Consider the following 19094-nt stretch of genomic DNA (forward strand, 5'->3'; position numbering starts at 1 on the left):
ACATTTCCCTTTTTAATCGTTAATCATTGATTCGCTTAATCGCAGCAAAAGCGCCACTAAATCCAGGTCATTTCGGTCACGTAGTCCCAACTGTATTGGGAATAAGATTTCCATAGAGTTCAGATTTTGTGATCAGCTAAGAGATGCCACTTCTTGGTATTGCTTTGAATAGCACGAAAGGATTTCATTTGGTCTAAAATGTAATCCATATACATGTACACATATATGCATATACATACTCGTATATATGTATGTATGCAACATTCAAACGATTTTGCTCAAATGTAGATATGTATGTATGTATATGTAAACTTTCAGTATTTCTATTTTGAGCAGATTTATATTAATTTCAACAAAGCAAAGGAATTGTCCCCTCGAATGATGCAGTTTAGTGCTTGGCAGGGCAGACCGGGAATTTCCGTCTTTGTGGCTTTTACCGTTTTGTCTCATTTTTGTGTCAAATTTGTTGCAATAATTAATGACGGGGAATGGCGACCTGCCCCTATGTTTCTATACAAATTTGAAGGCGTTTGCCGGTTTGTCCGCGAAAGGGGCAATGTATATATGTATGCATGTATGGGTGTGAAAAGCACACAAGAGCAAATATGAAGTTTGGAAAGCAAAATTTTCCTGCTTCAAAGCTCTTAAATTACGTTCAGGCATTTATGTACATATGTGGAAAAACCATAACAAGACTACGCAAACACACCACAAGTGCATATACTTGTATATGTATGTAGGTGTAAGTATGCAATATAAGTATATACATCTATACATATGTACATATGTATGTAAATATGTACTCTTATCTAAATCATTTGAAGCCTAGGAACATTTGCACTAATCCATTTGTCCTTACATACTTCAATAACCTTACTTGTGCATAGGCATCAGCATACCTACATCCATACGTACACAGGTTCATTTGCACAGGTAGATTTACACATACATACATATTCTTTCAAGTCTTGTCAATCGCCACCTTGCGCATTGATCTGTTGCCGTATTCGCACGTTTCGCATTCAGTGCTTCGGACAATCCTTCAGCGATATGGAAAAATTCCAAAGATCCATAAATTCACACCGAATCCATTTCACATTGCAATCGTTTTTGCCGGCCGGCAATAAAGTGATTTTCACGTTGATTTGTTGTTGCTTTCGTCATTATTAACATCCTTGTTTAATATGTACATACATATGCATGTGTTTGTGTGCTTTTATTGTTGCTGTTGAAGCTATTTCTGTGATTGCCATATGTACATACATACATACATACATATGAATGCGTACGTGTATATGTACCTACGCATAATTCTGTGTTGGAAGTGGAGTTGGTGTTGCCAGTTTCTGTTTGTACCTGTTTCCCGCTAACGCCGCAAGTTGGTCCCACATTCATACTAACTTCTGTACAGGTACAACGTATGCATGTACTATATGTGTGTACATATATATGTATAGACGCAGCAACAACTAAGCGCAAGAGAACTTACAACTGACTCCTCCTAAATCCTCAAACATGCACTGATTTCAGGAGAATTGGGGAAAGTAAATTCCCAAAAAGAGAAGTAAATCTATGTATGTATGTGCAGTACGAAGGTATCAATATAGAGAATAAAATACGAGCCATAGAGATACCACATCAATATACATATGTACATACATAATTACAAATGCACATATCCATGCATATGTATGTATGTATGTACATGCTTCCCGCTGAGCAAATCACAAATCAGCTGAATAGCTCAAAGGCAACAACAAAAACACCAAGCAAAGATCCAACAATCGTAACGTACTTTTTTATCAGCAACAACAATGAAAGCTAAATAATATTCTGACATTCCCACTCAAATACGTACATATGTACATACATACATATCCACATACATAAAAACATATGTGTGCTCATAGTCTCTGGCGCGAAACAGTCAATCACACAAACTAACATCACGTTTCTTGGGACTCATTCTCCGTTTTTGTGATATCTGCACCACCAGCAGAGTACGTGCCAAGCATCGCTGAGCTCAGCTCCTAGACGCTACATACAAATTCAAAGAGCAAGAGTAAATATTTTACCGCCTGATTTGTGCCTTTGATTCATCAAAAAGAGAGAGGAGTACAAAAAGCGCCAAGAACCGAAGGCATAGCAGGAGTAGCGGTAGGCGCAAAACCAATAACAAATCATATGGTTGGAAAGGAGTAGAATATGATTGCCAGATTTCATAACTATTGAACTGTTGAATACGTAAATAATTAGATTCTAGGTAGTTGAAAAGTCCTAAACACTTTTCCCGAAGAAACCGCATACTTTTTTTTTTTTCAATATCAAATGTAGGTATATAATTTCGTTGCAAGTAGCGCAAGGCATTTAATTTGCAAGTACAAATGTTGATGGCAATTTACATTGCAATTACTTTGATTCTTTTAAACCATGAAATGACAATAATTTCCCACCATGCCTGTCTCGGCGAAAGACAGTTCCCACTTCGTTTTTAATTTCCCGTTTTACTCGTAATACCACCAATGAAATAGTCTGAATAAATAAAATATGCAGGACTTTTACTTGGGTACAGCGACACTTTTTCGAAAGTTTAGCATACTTGTTTGTTAGAGTCAACATAATAATTGCTTTTATAACTCCGTAAACTTGCGCCTCTTATGTATATATATTTATTCCTTCCGCTCCATAGTAAAGCATCGGGCTACAAAATATAGACCCTTTTATAGTAGAACATTAAAGCCACATTAATAGAAAATTATTTGCACATACATATAGTTGATAAGAATTTCACACTTTCAAATCACACAATTAGCTCCAAACCCGCTTAATTTAATTATAGGTATATTATGAAGTTTGGCAGCCCTCGTGACAAGGTGCCTAAAAAATGAAGTGTTGATGTTGCCCCAAGGTTTCTATTGTTTATTTGTTGGTCACTTCGTTACCAAGCACGCATTACATTGTTGTTGTTGTTTTGGTTGATTTACTATGCGATGGTCGCACATATGTTCGACAATTGATTACAGCGCCTAACAATATTCTGCTGCATTTGTGAGCAAAGAGGTAGGATATGTAAACAAACAATACAGGCAAGAAAGAGATCACAGCTGAGTTGGGCAAAGGCAGAGACTGCGACTGCGACGCAGCACAGAGCGAAAGGCAGAGATTGAGAAAAATCGACTAATCACAGGTCAGCTGATGACTTCCAAGGATACCGAGCATATGCTGAAATTTTAAGCAGCTCTTTGACTTTGAATTGTATGTATGTGTGTATGTATGTGCAAAAACGTACTAAAGAAGAACGACAATTAACCAATGGTGGCAAGTAAACAACAACAAAGGACACGTGTTGTTGTTGCTGAGTGACCGAACAGCTGTAGAGCAGTACTTGCATATGTGTGTGCGTGTATGTGTGCTCATGCTCATAAAAAGCGCATCACCGAAGAATTGTTAAAATTATGCCGACTTAGCACAACAACAAATAATTAAGCGGCCATTTCACATATAGCACGAGTTATTGGAAAAAGACGAAAAGTCGTCGAGAGCGACTAAAATTCGACGCTACCTTTATGACTTGCCAAAATTATGATTTGCCAAATCAGATTTATCATTTGCTATCTCATTTGAATGCTTACCAAGGCAAACATAACCATACATTCATCTAACACTTGTCACAATGTCTTGTGGTCTTGTATATCTGAATTTGATTTGTCCACTAGTTTTTTTCTACATTTCTATTTGATGTTTGTATTAAATCAGTGCATCCTTGTTACACAGCATTCAACAATATGATTCCTAAGAATATTCCTGGAACATTGAACACCACATTGTAGGCGAACCAGCTGACCGGCCACAATCTGGATGAACAGGAAAATTGCATATTCCGTTTGAGCAGCTAGAACGAGAAGAATATTGATAGTTTCAAATGTGCATTCATTCGCCCAAATAATGAGTGCGGCAATAGTAAGAAGTTATTCGCCTGTCTTGGCGCCATATATCGCCTCAAGAAACCAAAGCATCCTTTTTCGCCTTTCCCGCAATTTTCTTCACTTTCCTCTGCCGCTGTCGTTTGTCATTTCCACTTGTTCGCCTATTGTTGTTGGTGCATCTACTGTTGCTGTTACACTCGTCCATCTGCAAAGTTTGAGTGCCATCGTGTGCACTCTCTCGTTTCCCGAATGTTAGCTCTCCGTGTTGAGTTAACGAGCGCTGAGTTGCTTTCTAACAGGGTAGTTCTTTTCCTTCGCACTCTTCTCTTTTGTCAAATTACATGGCATTGTTGTTGCAGTGGTAGCAGCGCTGGACATTCCCCTCTCTTGCGCGCGGCTTAATTGAGAGAAGAGCGTAAAATAGAGCGCGCGTAAATTTTTCTGTATAAAAGACGGTGTAATGGCAGTAATTGAGTCAGTTAAAGTTTTACTTTGTGCTTAATTCTTACTTAGTTCAATAGCGCAGTGTACCGCGAACGTCGACGCTGAAGTACATATTTCGGTCTTGAATTTAAAGTGTGGAAATATTTTATTTTCATTAATAACAAAAACGCAGCAATTTGGGACTACAAGCAATATTGAATTAAATGCTGAGCACAAAATGATACCAGTACAGAAGTGGATTATTAAGTATTTAAAAACGAACTAGAAAATTGAAGCCAGCAAAGTGTGGTGACGGACATTTTTGGTGTAAGGAGTTACCAAAGAATTATAAATTGTGTGTGTAAAGAAGTGCAAAAAAACACACACATCTACATATTTGGCCGGTAAAGGACTGCAATAAAGTCATAGCAAAATCAAAGTTAATAATATTAAAATGCAGCAACAATAATAAAATTCAGTGCAAAAGTACATAAAATAAGCGGAGACGCGGCAGCTCGAACGTGAATGAAAAATATAAGAAATTGCCGGAGAAAAATAGTGTTGTAGCAATTTTCAGGAGCAAATATCCAACGATAGATAAAACTAACGCCCGACATTATCGTGTCGCAGATTTTATCATTCTAAAATTAAGTAAAAACGTTTACGAAAAAACGCTACAAAATGCAGTGGGATACAATCGAGGAGGAGGCTATGGGAGAAATGGATCTTACAAGGTAAATTAAGAGAAATACTTCTAAATATAAAATAAACGGAGACATAAAAAGAGTAGCGCAAACGCTGTTAGTTGTCTTAACTGTAGAAGAATTCAACGCTCATTCTGTGCAGGAAATATGGAAAAATAGGAAATTCTTCTGAAATTGGCAAGTAGTACTTGAAATATGAAGTGGAAACTGCATTCAAAATACACTGCGATAAATAACTGTAGAACTAGTGCAAAAAAATGTCGAAAAGCAAAACTGTTTTTGAGCCACATTTTGAGATACTCGAATTTCTTCTCGAGATTCTGATGAGAGTGCGGAAAGGTTGTTGCATTTTTCGCATATTTTCGTATAAAAAGTATTAAAATTAAATGAGAGACAAAAAACTAGCATTCAATTATCAATAAGTCCTGGTGCTACAGTTATTCAACGCAGTGTATAAAAAGAAATTTGGGTAATTTTCTGCTTTGTGGGGCACATGGGAAAAATGTACCAACAAAAGTCGAGGGGTAATAATCAATGCGGAGACAATAAATAATTAGCTCAAAGAGTGTTAGTTGGCTTAGTTATTTGTGGAACTCAACGTACATAATTCTGTTCCGGAAATATATTTCTTGTGAAACTGGCAAGTTGTACTTGAAATATGAAGTGAAAACTACTGCAGAGTAAAAAAATGTCAAAAAGCAACACTATCTTCGAACCACATTTTGAACTATAAAGCTTCATACTCAAGATTCTGATTACAGTATGGTATTTTGTTGAAAATCCGATGAAATTTTTGCACAAAGCTCGCGACTTGGATTCATAGAGTTTTGTAGTATAATGAACTAAATTTTCGAAAAAGGGGGAAATTACATAAGAAACTAATAAATTGCAAAACTTTTCAATAAATCCCTGTGCTATAATTAAAAGTAACAAGGAATTCGGGTAATTTTCTGCCGTGTAGGGCACATGGAAAAATGCACCAAAAAAGTTGAGGTGGTAGCCCTCGACTGCGATGCGTTTTGGCCTCAGTATTAATAATTAATTTATTTTTTAACGTTCAAAAGTTATTAACACAAATACTTTTAAAATGTAGCTCTTTTCTGCCAAAAAAAAATAAAATAAAGTAAATATATGTGACCTGGTCTATGAAAAGGTATCTTACGTGTAAAAAAATCATTTTTATTTTTTATTAATAATTAATTTATTTTTTAACGTTCAAAAGTTATTAACATAAATACTTTTAAAATGCAGCTCTTTTCTGTCAAAAAAAAAAATAAAGTAAATATATGTGACCTGGTCTATGAAAAGGTATCTTACGTGTAAAAAAATCATTTTTCACTTTTTTGTTGATTCGAATAGTGTGTGAAAGGCTCTTTAAAATGGTGAAACCCAGAAAGTCATAATTTGTTTAAAAGTTTGTTAAAAGTAAAAAAAAAAGAAAAGTACAAATACGAAAAAGACTGAAAAGTTTAAACTTTAACTGCTGTTTTCTCGAAAACTTGTTTTCGCACGTAAGGTACCTTTTCGTAGACCAGGTCACATATGTAGGGCACATAGAAATATATTTTAACTGTATTTACCAAAAAAAAAATCGACAAATTTTGCCAGTAAACTTAAATATAGAAGAAAAAACCAACGAAGTCCAAAATATAATTAAAAATTTACTTTTGAAATATTAGAAATTTGCATTGGGCAGTAAAAATTAAATTCTTTTGCAAAAATCTGATTCTTAAAAAAATATAATATATTTCATCTTTCAATATCTACTACAAGAAGACACTACTAATTAAAAGTGTTGAAAATAAATCTACGCCACTGTCTCTCACACTGAGCGCGCACACTCTCCAGCGTGGCGCAAGCTCCAAGTCGCTAACGTAACAAGTAAACAGTGCGAGTGCTGAACTTGAACTCCATTTCAACGGTTTCAACGTGTTAGTTGTTGTTGTGCCATGTTTACCTTTTTCCATGCGCTACAATCACCACCACCGTTCGTGAGTGCGCTCCAACGGCCGGCTAGTCGGCGGTTTTACCGGCCGTTCTCCCCATTAATGAGGCAAAGAAAGTGAGAGTTATTTGGTGGTATGTGTTTTTCTGTTGCTTTTTACATCGTTTATTTTTAAACTTTTTTTTCGCCTTCAACCGGCAAGTAGTCAAAGCATTTTTTATTTCTTCTTCATCACTTTTTTAATGGCACATTTTGCTTTTGTTGTTCGACTTTATGCTGGGGCATAAAAATTCTTTCAGCCCCCTGACGCATTCGTCATTTCCTTCTTAGTGAAGTTCTGTTGCATATGGCAATCCTCTGATTTGGAGCATGACCGCAGCTGAATGTGTTGGTGTAGTAGTTAGCATTCGCACGCTACAAGTCACCTTACATTGTTTTGATTTGTGTTGATTCGATTGTAGCCCCGGTTTTTTATTCACACGCCGCATTCAGCAAACCCAGCTCATTCAGGCGTTCGTTGTGCTGCTGGTTGTTGCCGTAGGTGTTGTTGTTGTTGTTGTTGTTGTTGCTGTGTTGTAGCCGTAGGTGTTCTTCGACTTGACTTGGCAGCGCGCCGCGTACCGTTGGCTTGCGGTTCTCTGCTTTTGTTTGCGTTCTTATTTCCTACCTTTCTTATTTTTTGCCTTGCACATTCACTTTCCGCTCCACTGCGCTTACCTTCTAGCAACTTTTTCTTGCATTTACAACTTCCTTATTACGTTAACGACCTGGCCTAATAATATTTCCGCTGTGTGATATTTTCTTGCACAGCCTTGGCACTTTTATTATTTACTTAATTTTACTTCCTATAAGTTTGTGTATCTTTGCTGACCGGCACACATACGATGCCAACAATCAAACTGGTATAGGAGAACGCAAACTTCCTCTCCTCTTTTCCTGCATTTAAGTCATGCATGCAGCGTGACTAGAGTTTTTCTTAGCATTTTTAGGGAATTACTTGCATTTCGGGGTTTGAGTTTGACGTGTAGCTGTGGTTGTGTACTTCCTTGTTATTTCCGCGTTCTTGCGGACAAGTTTAAGTCCATTGGACTAAGTCAAATAGTCAGCCTTTTTTCTTGTTTTTATTTCACTGCTGTGTCAATGGCCAAGTCGGCAGCCACCCGGCACAGCCGTAACATCTGCGAGTCGTAGTAATTCGTATATGTCCAATTGAGCCGCTGCTGACGGTCTCTAATTCTACACTGTTACCGCTGTTTCTGCTCCTGCGTTCGATTCCATTCACAGCACACATACAAATGCATTACAAATGAAGTGTACAAATAAACACACATACATACATACATACATGAATACATAAATAGTCGCATGTTGGACGGTGTCGTCGCCCTCTTCTCCACTCTGCCTTCCTCCACTTCGTCGATCAATATCAGCCCCTACACAATATTATTGTTATGGTGCAAATGCAACTTGAGCTATGAGAGAAATATTCTTGTATGGCACTGAGGGTACAGTAATGCAGCGCAGTTGTGGTGTAACATTCGCTCCTTGTGTAGAGTACTTGGCAGCTTGGTTAGCATTTGCATGGTCTACTTGCTGGTGGTGTTGCAGCTGTTGTTGTTGTTTTTATGATCAACCCTCACTTATGTATTCCTTGTGGGTCGAATTTTCCCCGTTTTCATGACGTGGTTGGTGATATTTGGCATAGCCACCACCGCCGCTAGCACCATTCACTAGCACAAACGCCAACACCAACAACAACATCAGCAGAGCTCGGTACTATCAGTATACTATTTGATACCATAAATAAATACATCTACCACTACATATGTATGTGCATGTACGGATATGCTTGCATAGGCCTGTTCAAGTTGAATGAACCCACCGCCTGCGCATGCATTCAGCCAATACACACATACATACACGCATACGTTGTTCATCAGCTGCGTGCATGCGCCTGCGCTGTCTGTATGTTGATGCTTGCCGCGTTGCTGCTTGGTCCAATTTTGGTGCAGTTCTATTTTGTGTGTCCTGTGTGACAGAACGCGTGTATTTGTTTGCTCCGCAGGATGACGTCTACCATGTGGTTCTTCAGCTACAGCACAGCCAGCGCGCACACTAATATCAGTGACGCAAATTTTTGGTTTTGTTTGTAAATACCTGCCGATTTCTCCGTTTATTTGTTAACGTTACTTTTTCATTCAATTTTTATCATAAATATTTTTTTAAATATATTTTTAATGTAAAATTTTTTTCTGTTTGCTTTCTAGTCAAATGCCACACGGCCTGGAACCGGGCGCTGTCTCCGTCGCTGCCGCTGGCAACAATAACGCTTCCCCCCGCCGCACGCATAATCTTAGCATAATGAACACCATGGCGCACAGCGGCATTGATTACCAGTTGTCCTTTTACGACGATGACGAACGGATTAACGAGGCAGTACCGCGCTTGCCTTCCACCACTATCGGCATGCCCCGAATGAGACCCTTACTCTCACCGGAAGGATCGCCATGCCGCTTCCAGTTTGCAGCGAGGTGCAGAATGCAAAGAAATCGTCGGGATGCTAGCACCAATGGTGAGAATGTCCGCAATCGTCCATCAGTTGCATCACGCCTACAGAAGCTACAAAATGCCAACGCCCAGGGCAGCAACACTGCTCAAACACCCTCAAAAAGCTTGCGCATATTCCACAGCCTATCGTCTGATTCGCGGGGGTCATCATCAATGGAAGAGGACGATATGGAATTATTTGACATGGAATCGATGCAACATTCCGCACAGTCATCGAATTCAATGCCAAAAGTGCCCAGCGATTTAGACTCATTGTTTATTGGGCAAATCAAGAATTTCTTTTCACCCGCCCACCGACCAGACGACGAGCAATCGGAACTAGTGGATCCACTGAGAACGCCCGAAATGCGTCGACCACCAGTGCGCCGCTGTTTGAGCATGACTGACAACTACCCAGTGTCGCCAAATACGCCTGAAACGTTGCTACGACAAGTACAAGAAACTGCCACAAGTCCTTTCGGGCTCAATTTGTTAACTACCCATCGCAGCAATGGCACCATCAGCTATTGTTTTAAGCGTCCCGAACCACCATCGAAAACCAATTCACCTGTGCAAATTAAACGTCATCGCACGCAAGCCGAAAAAGAGAATCTCGACGATTCGTTGACAACTATGCTGGTGGCATCACCACAACCAGTCAAAGTGCCAAGCCATCCCCCGCCATTGCGCAAAAGTATGTCAATGAATGATGCCGACATCATGTCTGCGATAGCACGTTCCGAAAACAAGGATGAACCGCAATTGATCGGTGACTTCAGCAAACCCCATGTCTTGCCACTGATGGAGGGACGCCATCGTGATCTCAAATCGATCTCGTGCAATACCATGGCACGTCTGCTGCGTGGCGAATTCAACGATGTTGTGTCCTCCTATCGCGTTATCGATTGCCGTTATCCCTACGAGTACGCGGGTGGTCACATACGTGGCGCCGAAAATCTGTACACACACGAACAGATAATCGGCGAGTTCGCGTCACAACAAAAGACTGCAGTGGAGCAACAAAAATCAGCCACTGATAATCGTCGCAACATCATTATATTCCATTGCGAATTTTCATCGGAACGTGGACCGAAATTGTCGCGGTTTCTGCGCAGCACCGATCGCGAACGCAACACCAATTGCTATCCAGCACTCGACTACCCCGAGATCTACTTGCTGCACAATGGCTACAAAGAGTTCTACGAACAGTATTCGGAGTTGTGCGATCCCATTGCGTACTGTCCCATGTTAGAGCCTGCGTACAACAGTGAATATCGTCATTTTCGCTCCAAGTCCAAGTCATGGAACGGCGATGGATTGGGTGGCGCAACTAGACGCCTAAAGAAATCGCGTTCACGACTAATGCTGTAAGACGGCAACAACAATGACGGCAGCCGCGCAAGAAGCAATTTAAATTATTTGTCTTGTTTAAATACGTTTGCCGGGCAGCAGTGGAGCGCGTTCCATCAAATTGATGGCGGCTCGTATCGACAGGGAGGAGAGGAAGTAAGGTGGGGCGAAGAACAAATTTACGTATGCAGCAGTACAAATGCAAAAGTTAGCTTTAACTAAAGACGCAGAAATATCAACTTTAGTACCATTTGATGTTGGCCGCCCACCGCCAACCACATTGGAGCAACCACATATACACTCGCACACATACTAAACTATTACCATATTCCATAAACATGAATACACACATGCATATATGCAATTGCAACCACAAACACGAAAACGTTAGTGCACAACTGGAACACAACACAACACAACACAACAACAGGCATTCTTCAACTTTACATTCACTTGGTTTTTGTTGATTTTTTTTTATTCGATGTTTTATGTCCAATTTGGATTTTATTTTATAGAACTATTTTATATATACATACTATGTTTGTAAATACTTGGCAACGTTTGTGTGTGTGCGTATGTGTGCAACGACTGCACTTAATTGTTTACGTGTGTGTGTATGTGCGTGGTGCGTAATGTAATATGTAAGAAAATGTAACACTTTTTAGACGATAAGTCACTTGATGATGTGCGTTTGTGCGCGTCTGCTTGGGCGCCTCTATGTAAATATGTATAAGAAATGCTTAAGCATAAAGCAGAACATTTGCAAAATGCTTAAAATATCTAATTTATTTGCTATGAATAGCTCTAGATAGCTTAATTTAATTTAGTTGGTATGTGCAAGTAGCCGGGCGCAACGCAGGCGCGCACACACAATGCAACACAAACGCAAAACACAGCCATTGTAAAATTTCGTGTGCACAAAACAGGCACTTAAGTTATTTAGATACAAAGGCAGAAAGATAAATACAAATGTAATATATTTGTTTATGGAAATTCCTGCAAATGCATTAATAAAAAGCAAAAAAAACACAAAAAAATTAAATGATAAATGTTAAATGTAGAGAAGAGTGGCTATGCTAAACACTTTTAAAACATGAAATTTGTGCATTATTATGTATTATTTGAATGTGTACACACCCCTTTAGACCCTTTAGAAAACAAAGAAACGAAATTTACTTGAAATGCAAAAAATGTAAAGCAATTTATTTTTACACGCACGCATCCACGCATTAGAAACCATTGAATTTCGCTGTTTACTTGCGGTGATGAAATCTTCGTTTGGATTTGTGCAAGCCATGTAAAAATTCTTACTAGACTCGCATATGTACATACATAGAAGAACTGTTTATATTAGAATGTAGCATTTCGTTTCTGGCTTGTGTATGTATGTATCTACATACATTGTATGTACGCATGCACACCCGCCAACCAAGCGCAATCGAATGCACACACACACACACACACGCACGGCTGCGCAGCGCCAGTTGTCAGCTGTTGTTGTCGTCGTTGCACTCAACAACAAATTGAACGTTAAGTTAAAAACAATTACGCTTATTTTATGTTATAAGAACCCCTCTTTTATTTTTAAAGCATAGCTTTCTTTTTCATAAAAAACAAAAAACAAAAAAAAAATGTATATATAAAACATAGAACAAAACAGAATTGCAATACAAAAATACAAAAAACAATAAAAAATTATATGTAATAAAAAATAAATATATAAAAAATTTAATGAAAAAAACATGACTTTAATTACAAACACAAATATATTTTGATATTCCCACTTTTGGCGGCGAGAAATGTAAATTTTGCATTTTTTTCTTTTTCTGTTTGGGGCTTTGAAATAAGCGTGATTGTCCGACGATTTGTATGCTCGTATTGAACGAAATGAAAAAAAAAACACAAACACTGGTGTATACATACATACATACAAACATATTCTTTTCACCATGCCTACACACATAGTGTTAGGTGAAGGTGTGTACACAGCCTAAAGCATCCGCTCACGTGTCCGTTGTGGCGCAAGCCCAAAAGCAATTTGATTTTTTGTTTTTTTTTTTCAAAATTGTGAAATTATCAATACATATGTATGTATGTCAAATACATACATACATACATTTGTATGTATTCCAGCTTTTCTATTATATTATTTGCCCATTATTTATTTGTTTACTAATTTTTTCTTGTTTTGAAGCCCTTAACCACCAGCTCCATTAAAACAAAGCCTAGTGCAACCCATTGAGTGGTGGTTGCGTTGCGTTGAGTGGACTTGAAATTTTTAACTGTGATTATATTTTAAATGTTATCAATGTTTTTTTTTTTTGTTTTTACTCCAATGTGCGTTGGTATGTAGTAGAGAGTATCTCTACTGATTACGCATTTTAGTCTAGTAACACCACAGAAATGATGAAGTCTCATCATTTGCTCAAGCCACCACACAACTTCAAACTTAGTGTCATAATTTGCATTTCACAAAATCCCTTGTGTGTTCATAGTTATAAAGTATTTTTAAATTAACGCAAGTTTGTATGTTTCAAAGCAAATAAAAGTTTCGAATGACGAAAAAAATGCATTCTTTATATAAATGTGATTTATTTTTTAGTAACACTGTTTTTTTCATGGGAAATAACTGGGGTAAGTATAACTGGGAACGAAGCAGCGGACGCATTGGCGAGACACAACACACCCGTTTGCATGACAGTCGGTTCTACGTGACTGGAACGATCCAGATTTATATACGGCCAAGGGCTGTCACTTCAGCAGCATTCCTCGTAAATGCACGGGGAATGTTTATGCTGCCACAACAACAACAGAGACAACACACCATTCAGGGGAAGCTTAGAAGTGAAGAGCTAAGGCTAAGGGACTTTAGCTGGCATCAAACTATGGGCTGCACCAGGCGTAGTCCTTACTGGGGCAGTTGGTTATAATGGTTGCACGCATGGTGAAAAGATTTTTAGAGGTGTACTACCTAGCAGACCGTTATTCGGTTCTAAGTGAATTTGACAGACATGACGAGAAAAAAAATTTGAGAGGAACTTTGGATTCACTTAGCTAAAGCTAAATTTTGTGAAACACAAAACGAATGACTTAGAATCCAAAGTTGCCCCAATTTTTTTTCACCATACCTAGCGAGCAAACCTGCATCTATCATCCTTGGGTTGCACGATGATAGATACAGGTTTGCTCGCTAGGGCGAGGAAATCAAGTTCATCGTTTGTGATACCATCGCAAGGGGAAAAGAGGTGAAAGAAACAGATAGGACGAAGAAGGAAGGATAGAGAGGAGGGCGGTTGGGTATTTGTGTATTAGGGAGCGTGTCATTATTCTGTTTTACAAAATTCTGGATGACAAAATTCTGTAAATTGCAAAAAAATTCTGCTTTTTAAAATTCTGCTTTTTTAAAATTCTGCTTTCTAAAATTCTGCTTTTTCAAAATTTTGCATGTTTAATACGAAAAATTCTGCTTTATTCAAGTTTTGTGATTTTCGTCATACAAGAAGTAACAAAATAAACATTTAATTCATAAATATACATACATATGTGGATTCTACACTGTGGATTCTATCGAAACTGAAGAAAAAATTATTATTATTATTTTTTATTTAATATCTCGAATAATAATAAAAAAAATAATAATAATAATAAATTAAATATTACATTACCTCTTTAGCATTGTTAACATTGTATTTTAATACAGAATTTTGTAATACAGAATTTTGTAATGCAGAATTTTGAAAGCAGAATTTTAGAGAGCAGAATTTTAATAAAGCAGAATTTTAAAAAAGCAGAATTTTAAAAAGCAGAATTTTGTTTTTAGAATTTTGTACAGACAGAATTCCGACACCAACCCTGTGTATTACGAACGGCCGGTAATAGCCGCTTTATGCTGCTGATGAAGTTCACCAGATCTGTGATATAAAGGCCTCTGCTATATCAGTGAGCGTAGGAAAGAAGTGAGAACCAACTAAACTCAAGTCTGAAATTGGAATATATATATATTATATAATATATAATTGGCGCGTACACCCTTTTTGGGTGTTTGGCCGAGCTCCTCCTCCTATTTGTGGTGTGCGTCTTGATATTGTTCCACAAATGGAGGGACCTACAGTTTCAAGCCGACTCCGAACGACAGATATTTTTATGAGGAGTTTTTTCACCGCAGAAATACACTCGGAGGTTTGCCATTGCCTGCCGAGGGGCGACCGCTATTAGAAAAATGAAATGAAATGAAAAGAAAAGAAACGGCGGCCGATTGGAATAGCAAAATTTAAAATGCCGAATCCGATATGGATTACGAAAATCAAGCAATCGGTAAAGTAGCCCAAGGCTCGGATATTAACTCTTGCGGTTGCGCGTCTACTCTCAGCCGCCATTACTGTATTTAATTATAAAATTAATTAATCTTGTTAATCCTTCATAATCTTCCATGTTATGTATCACTGCTCTTTCTACGGAAATGCATTCCGAAGCCATGTCCAAATATATTGTAATACGACCGCAAAGTGTTAATCCAATAGAAAATTTGTGGGCAAATTTACAGAAACACTTGCAAACAACACTCAAAATATCGAACATAGTTCAAAACATTATTCAAGAGGGATGAGACAAGATACCTCAGGACTATGCTGTTCAAAAATTGATTGTATGACAAACATATTACAAGGTGTTATAACATACATATGTAGATGTTCGGGATAATCATACAAAGTACTGATTCACATTTCATTTTTTAAAACACACAACTTAAAGCTATTAAGTGCAAATATAAAAAGACTTACTTGGCAACTGTGCTTGAAGTATGTATATATTTTTTTTGTTTTTAATTTTTGAGTTATTTTAAAACGAAATACCATCCCTTTAGTTTCTGTTATTGCTAGATTGGTAGATGTCAAAATACTTCCTCGGCGATGTATTTAGTTGTCGGGGTGCGCAATAAAATAGCCATTCTTTAGTAATTAGTGCAGTATGCTTAGGGTTTTGTTGGAAAACCCAACCTTGCATAAAAGCTAAGCATTCTACTGATGGCTTCAAGTGTTGTTCCAACACATTTTTATATTTATAGCAGTCCATAGTATCTTCAATAAAGATAATCTTTTCAACGCCAGATGCACCTATAGCTTCCCAAACCAATACGCTACCTCCGCCGTGCTTGGCGGTAGGTATCAAATTTTACATTACCATATCCGCATTTCTTCTCCTCTATACTTTAGCTTCACTTGTAAATATATTGAACTTCGATTCATCAGTAAATAAATCTTTAAAGCAGGAATCCGTTCTCTTGTCAATATACATACATATGTCCCTTAGAACTAAAATCTAAGGCGACTGGGTTTTTGTTTTTTTGAAGTGAGAGGCTTTACTATTAAAATGGAGCTTACTTCTCTTCTCAAAAATTGTTTTTATATCGACATAAGATAGGTTTTCAGAAAGACAATTTTGTCACCTACATTTTAAGCCTAAGTTTGTCTGAATCGACGAAAAATTGTAGAAGTTATAACGTATTATGTGAATGAAGACAATTTCATCGTCTGTCGTACGAGGGGTGCATTTTATATTTCGGGATTTGGCAACCCTGGTGTTGAAATCTGGCAACTGACAGCTGTATCGGAAAGTTTGACATTTTTTGGCTTTTACGTACTCAGAACGTTTTGAAATACCACCGCTATTTGTGTTGTTTACAGTAACTTAAAAGATTCATCTCGGTCCAAAAATGGAATTAAATCGTGAACATTTTCGTGCGATTATTTTTTATAACTTTCGACGTGGATTAACTCAGCAACATTGCATGGATGAACTTAATTCATTTTTTGGCGATAAAGCTTCATCAAGGACCAGTGTTTATCGATGGTATGGTGAATTCAATCGTGGTCGTAGTTCACTCCAAGACGAATTTCGTGAAGGTCGTCCAAAATCAGTTGTTGTTCCGAAAACCATTGATGCATGGCGCGAACTGATATTGCAAGATCGTCATGTGACCTATCGTGAGATTGAGACAATCTTAGGCATTAGAGGGACCAGCATACATTCAATATTGCATAAACATTTGACTGTCAAAAAAATTTGTTCGCGTTGGAACCCACACAATTTGTCAATCGCTCAAAAAAGGCTCGTGTCGATTGGTCGAAGGAAATGCCCAAAAAATACGAAAAATACGATCGCGGGGCTTCGAAACACGTCTATGACATCGTGACAGGTGATAAATCATGGATTTACGCGTATGAGCCCGAAAGTAAACAGCAGTCGACTGTATGGGTGTTTCAAGATGAGCCAAATCCAACAAAAGTTGTTCGCGCACGAAGCACTTCCAAGCAAATGGTCGCCTGTTTTTTCGGAAAAACAGGACATGTCGCAACCGTACCACTAGAACAACGCAGAACAGTAAATTCTGAGTGGTACACAACCATTTGTTTGCCAGTTGTTTTCCAAGAAATTAGGAAAACCAATCGCCAAAGACGGATCACTCTTCACCAGGACAAAGCGAGCTCTCACACATCGGCTCAAACAACTGCATTTTTGAGCACTCAAAACATCGAATTAATGGGTCATCCGCCGTATAGTCCTGACTTGGCACCGAATGACTTCTTTTTATTCCCGTACGTAAAAAACAAACTAAGAGGTCAACGTTTTTCGACACCTGAAGAAGCGGTTGCGGCATTCAGAATGCATGTTTTGGAGGTACCTCATTCAGAGTGGCAAAAGTGCTTTGACAATTGGTTTAAACGCATGCAAAAGTGTATAGATCTTCATGGAGAATATTTTGAAAAACAATAAAGTGATTTTCGATGATTAAAATTTGTTTTTGTTCTTTAATCCCGACATATAAAAGGCACCCCTCGTATATCCTTTTGATGTATACAATACGGTTTCGAACAAAAGTAAATCATGCCAGCCTGCGTATTGAGTCACGCAAAATAACTGTTCTTAGGCTCACTATAATTAAAAACCATATTTATTTCATACAAATAGATATATATATATATGTGTCGCAGAATAGGCTTATTTGCCCATTGTACCAAATCCAGCTAAATAAGAGCTAGATATGACCATTGTACGTCTGTGTATATTTTTCGGTGGCGCCATATTTCTGCAAGTATAAATTTGTGCACGACGACAGAGGGCTAATGATGAATTTTGTGAAAGCTTTGGCAAAAAGAGGTTGTCTGTAAAGTCGGTTTACTGACGATAGTTTAACGTGACAACGTCATAAGAAAATATTGATGGAATGGTTGCAATTTTCAAAACAAAATTTTAATTTTATTTGTTTGATAGATATTTTGTATGGATATAGAGGAGGAGGTAAATGGAATTGCAATGGAATAGGTCAAGTTACATTTACACAAACGTGAAAAATGACGAAACATTTATCAAATTCATGAAAGATATCTTCAATTTCGATTGTGCATCAGACGTTAATAAGTCAACAACACTAAGAGGCACCATCATCGATTTGCCTTTTTCAAGACACTTTACACTCGAAACACCCCCTTTCATTTCCTACTTTTCCTATCATCGTCCTATTCTCAACAGAGAAATGGTTCATTGCCATGCACACAGGAAGAAGGCATATGCAAATACAAATATGTGAATTTATATACCTACATATGCGCATATACATACATATACATACATATATATGCTCACTCAAGTAGGACAGAGCCAGATGTCGAACGTTGCCGAACGCGGGGACCGATTGCGCTCTTTTGGCCTCGGGAGACGGTCCAGCATGCTTGACTGAGCTTTGTACGTGTTAGTGCAGTCGGGTGTCGTCGTGTCACACATACTTGTTGTCGGCTTTTGAATGATGAAAATCAAAAATTTTAGATATTAGTGTCAATCAGCCGACACGCACACATATAAAGTTCTTGTCAAACAATGCTTGACCGTCACCCGAGGCCATTTGTCGTTCGTTCCGCGCTCTCGCTTGCAGTTCAAGCACATTAGCTTACATTTGCTTGCGTATGGAATAGATTCGTATATTTGATATGTCCATATGACTTGTATGCATCTTTACATATAGATTTGTTCTTTTTGAAAATTGCGCGAAATTGTATATGTTGTGCATGTTTATATACATATATTAGTATACAACATATCTTATAAGGTATATGGTAAATATTATATTACCATACATTTTTTCCTTCATATATAATAAAAAAATTAATAATAGTAACATTAAAACAACAGGTATTATTAACA

The 19094-nt window shown here is 37.8% G+C and overlaps 1 protein-coding gene across 1 annotated transcript; it reads left to right on the plus strand.

Moving 5' to 3' along the window:
• Positions 1-4416: 4416 nt before the first annotated feature.
• Positions 4417-11932, plus strand: LOC129240505 (M-phase inducer phosphatase). The gene is made up of 2 exons (XM_054876353.1): positions 4417-5083; positions 9266-11932. Exons 1-2 carry the CDS (start codon positions 5031-5033, stop codon positions 10914-10916), a joined length of 1704 nt encoding a protein of 567 aa, XP_054732328.1. The 5' UTR covers positions 4417-5030; the 3' UTR covers positions 10917-11932.
• The last annotated feature ends 7162 nt before the right edge of the window (positions 11933-19094 follow it).

Source organism: Anastrepha obliqua, chromosome 1 (genome assembly GCF_027943255.1).
Source record: "Anastrepha obliqua isolate idAnaObli1 chromosome 1, idAnaObli1_1.0, whole genome shotgun sequence".
NCBI classification, from domain to species: Eukaryota; Metazoa; Arthropoda; class Insecta; order Diptera; family Tephritidae; genus Anastrepha; species Anastrepha obliqua.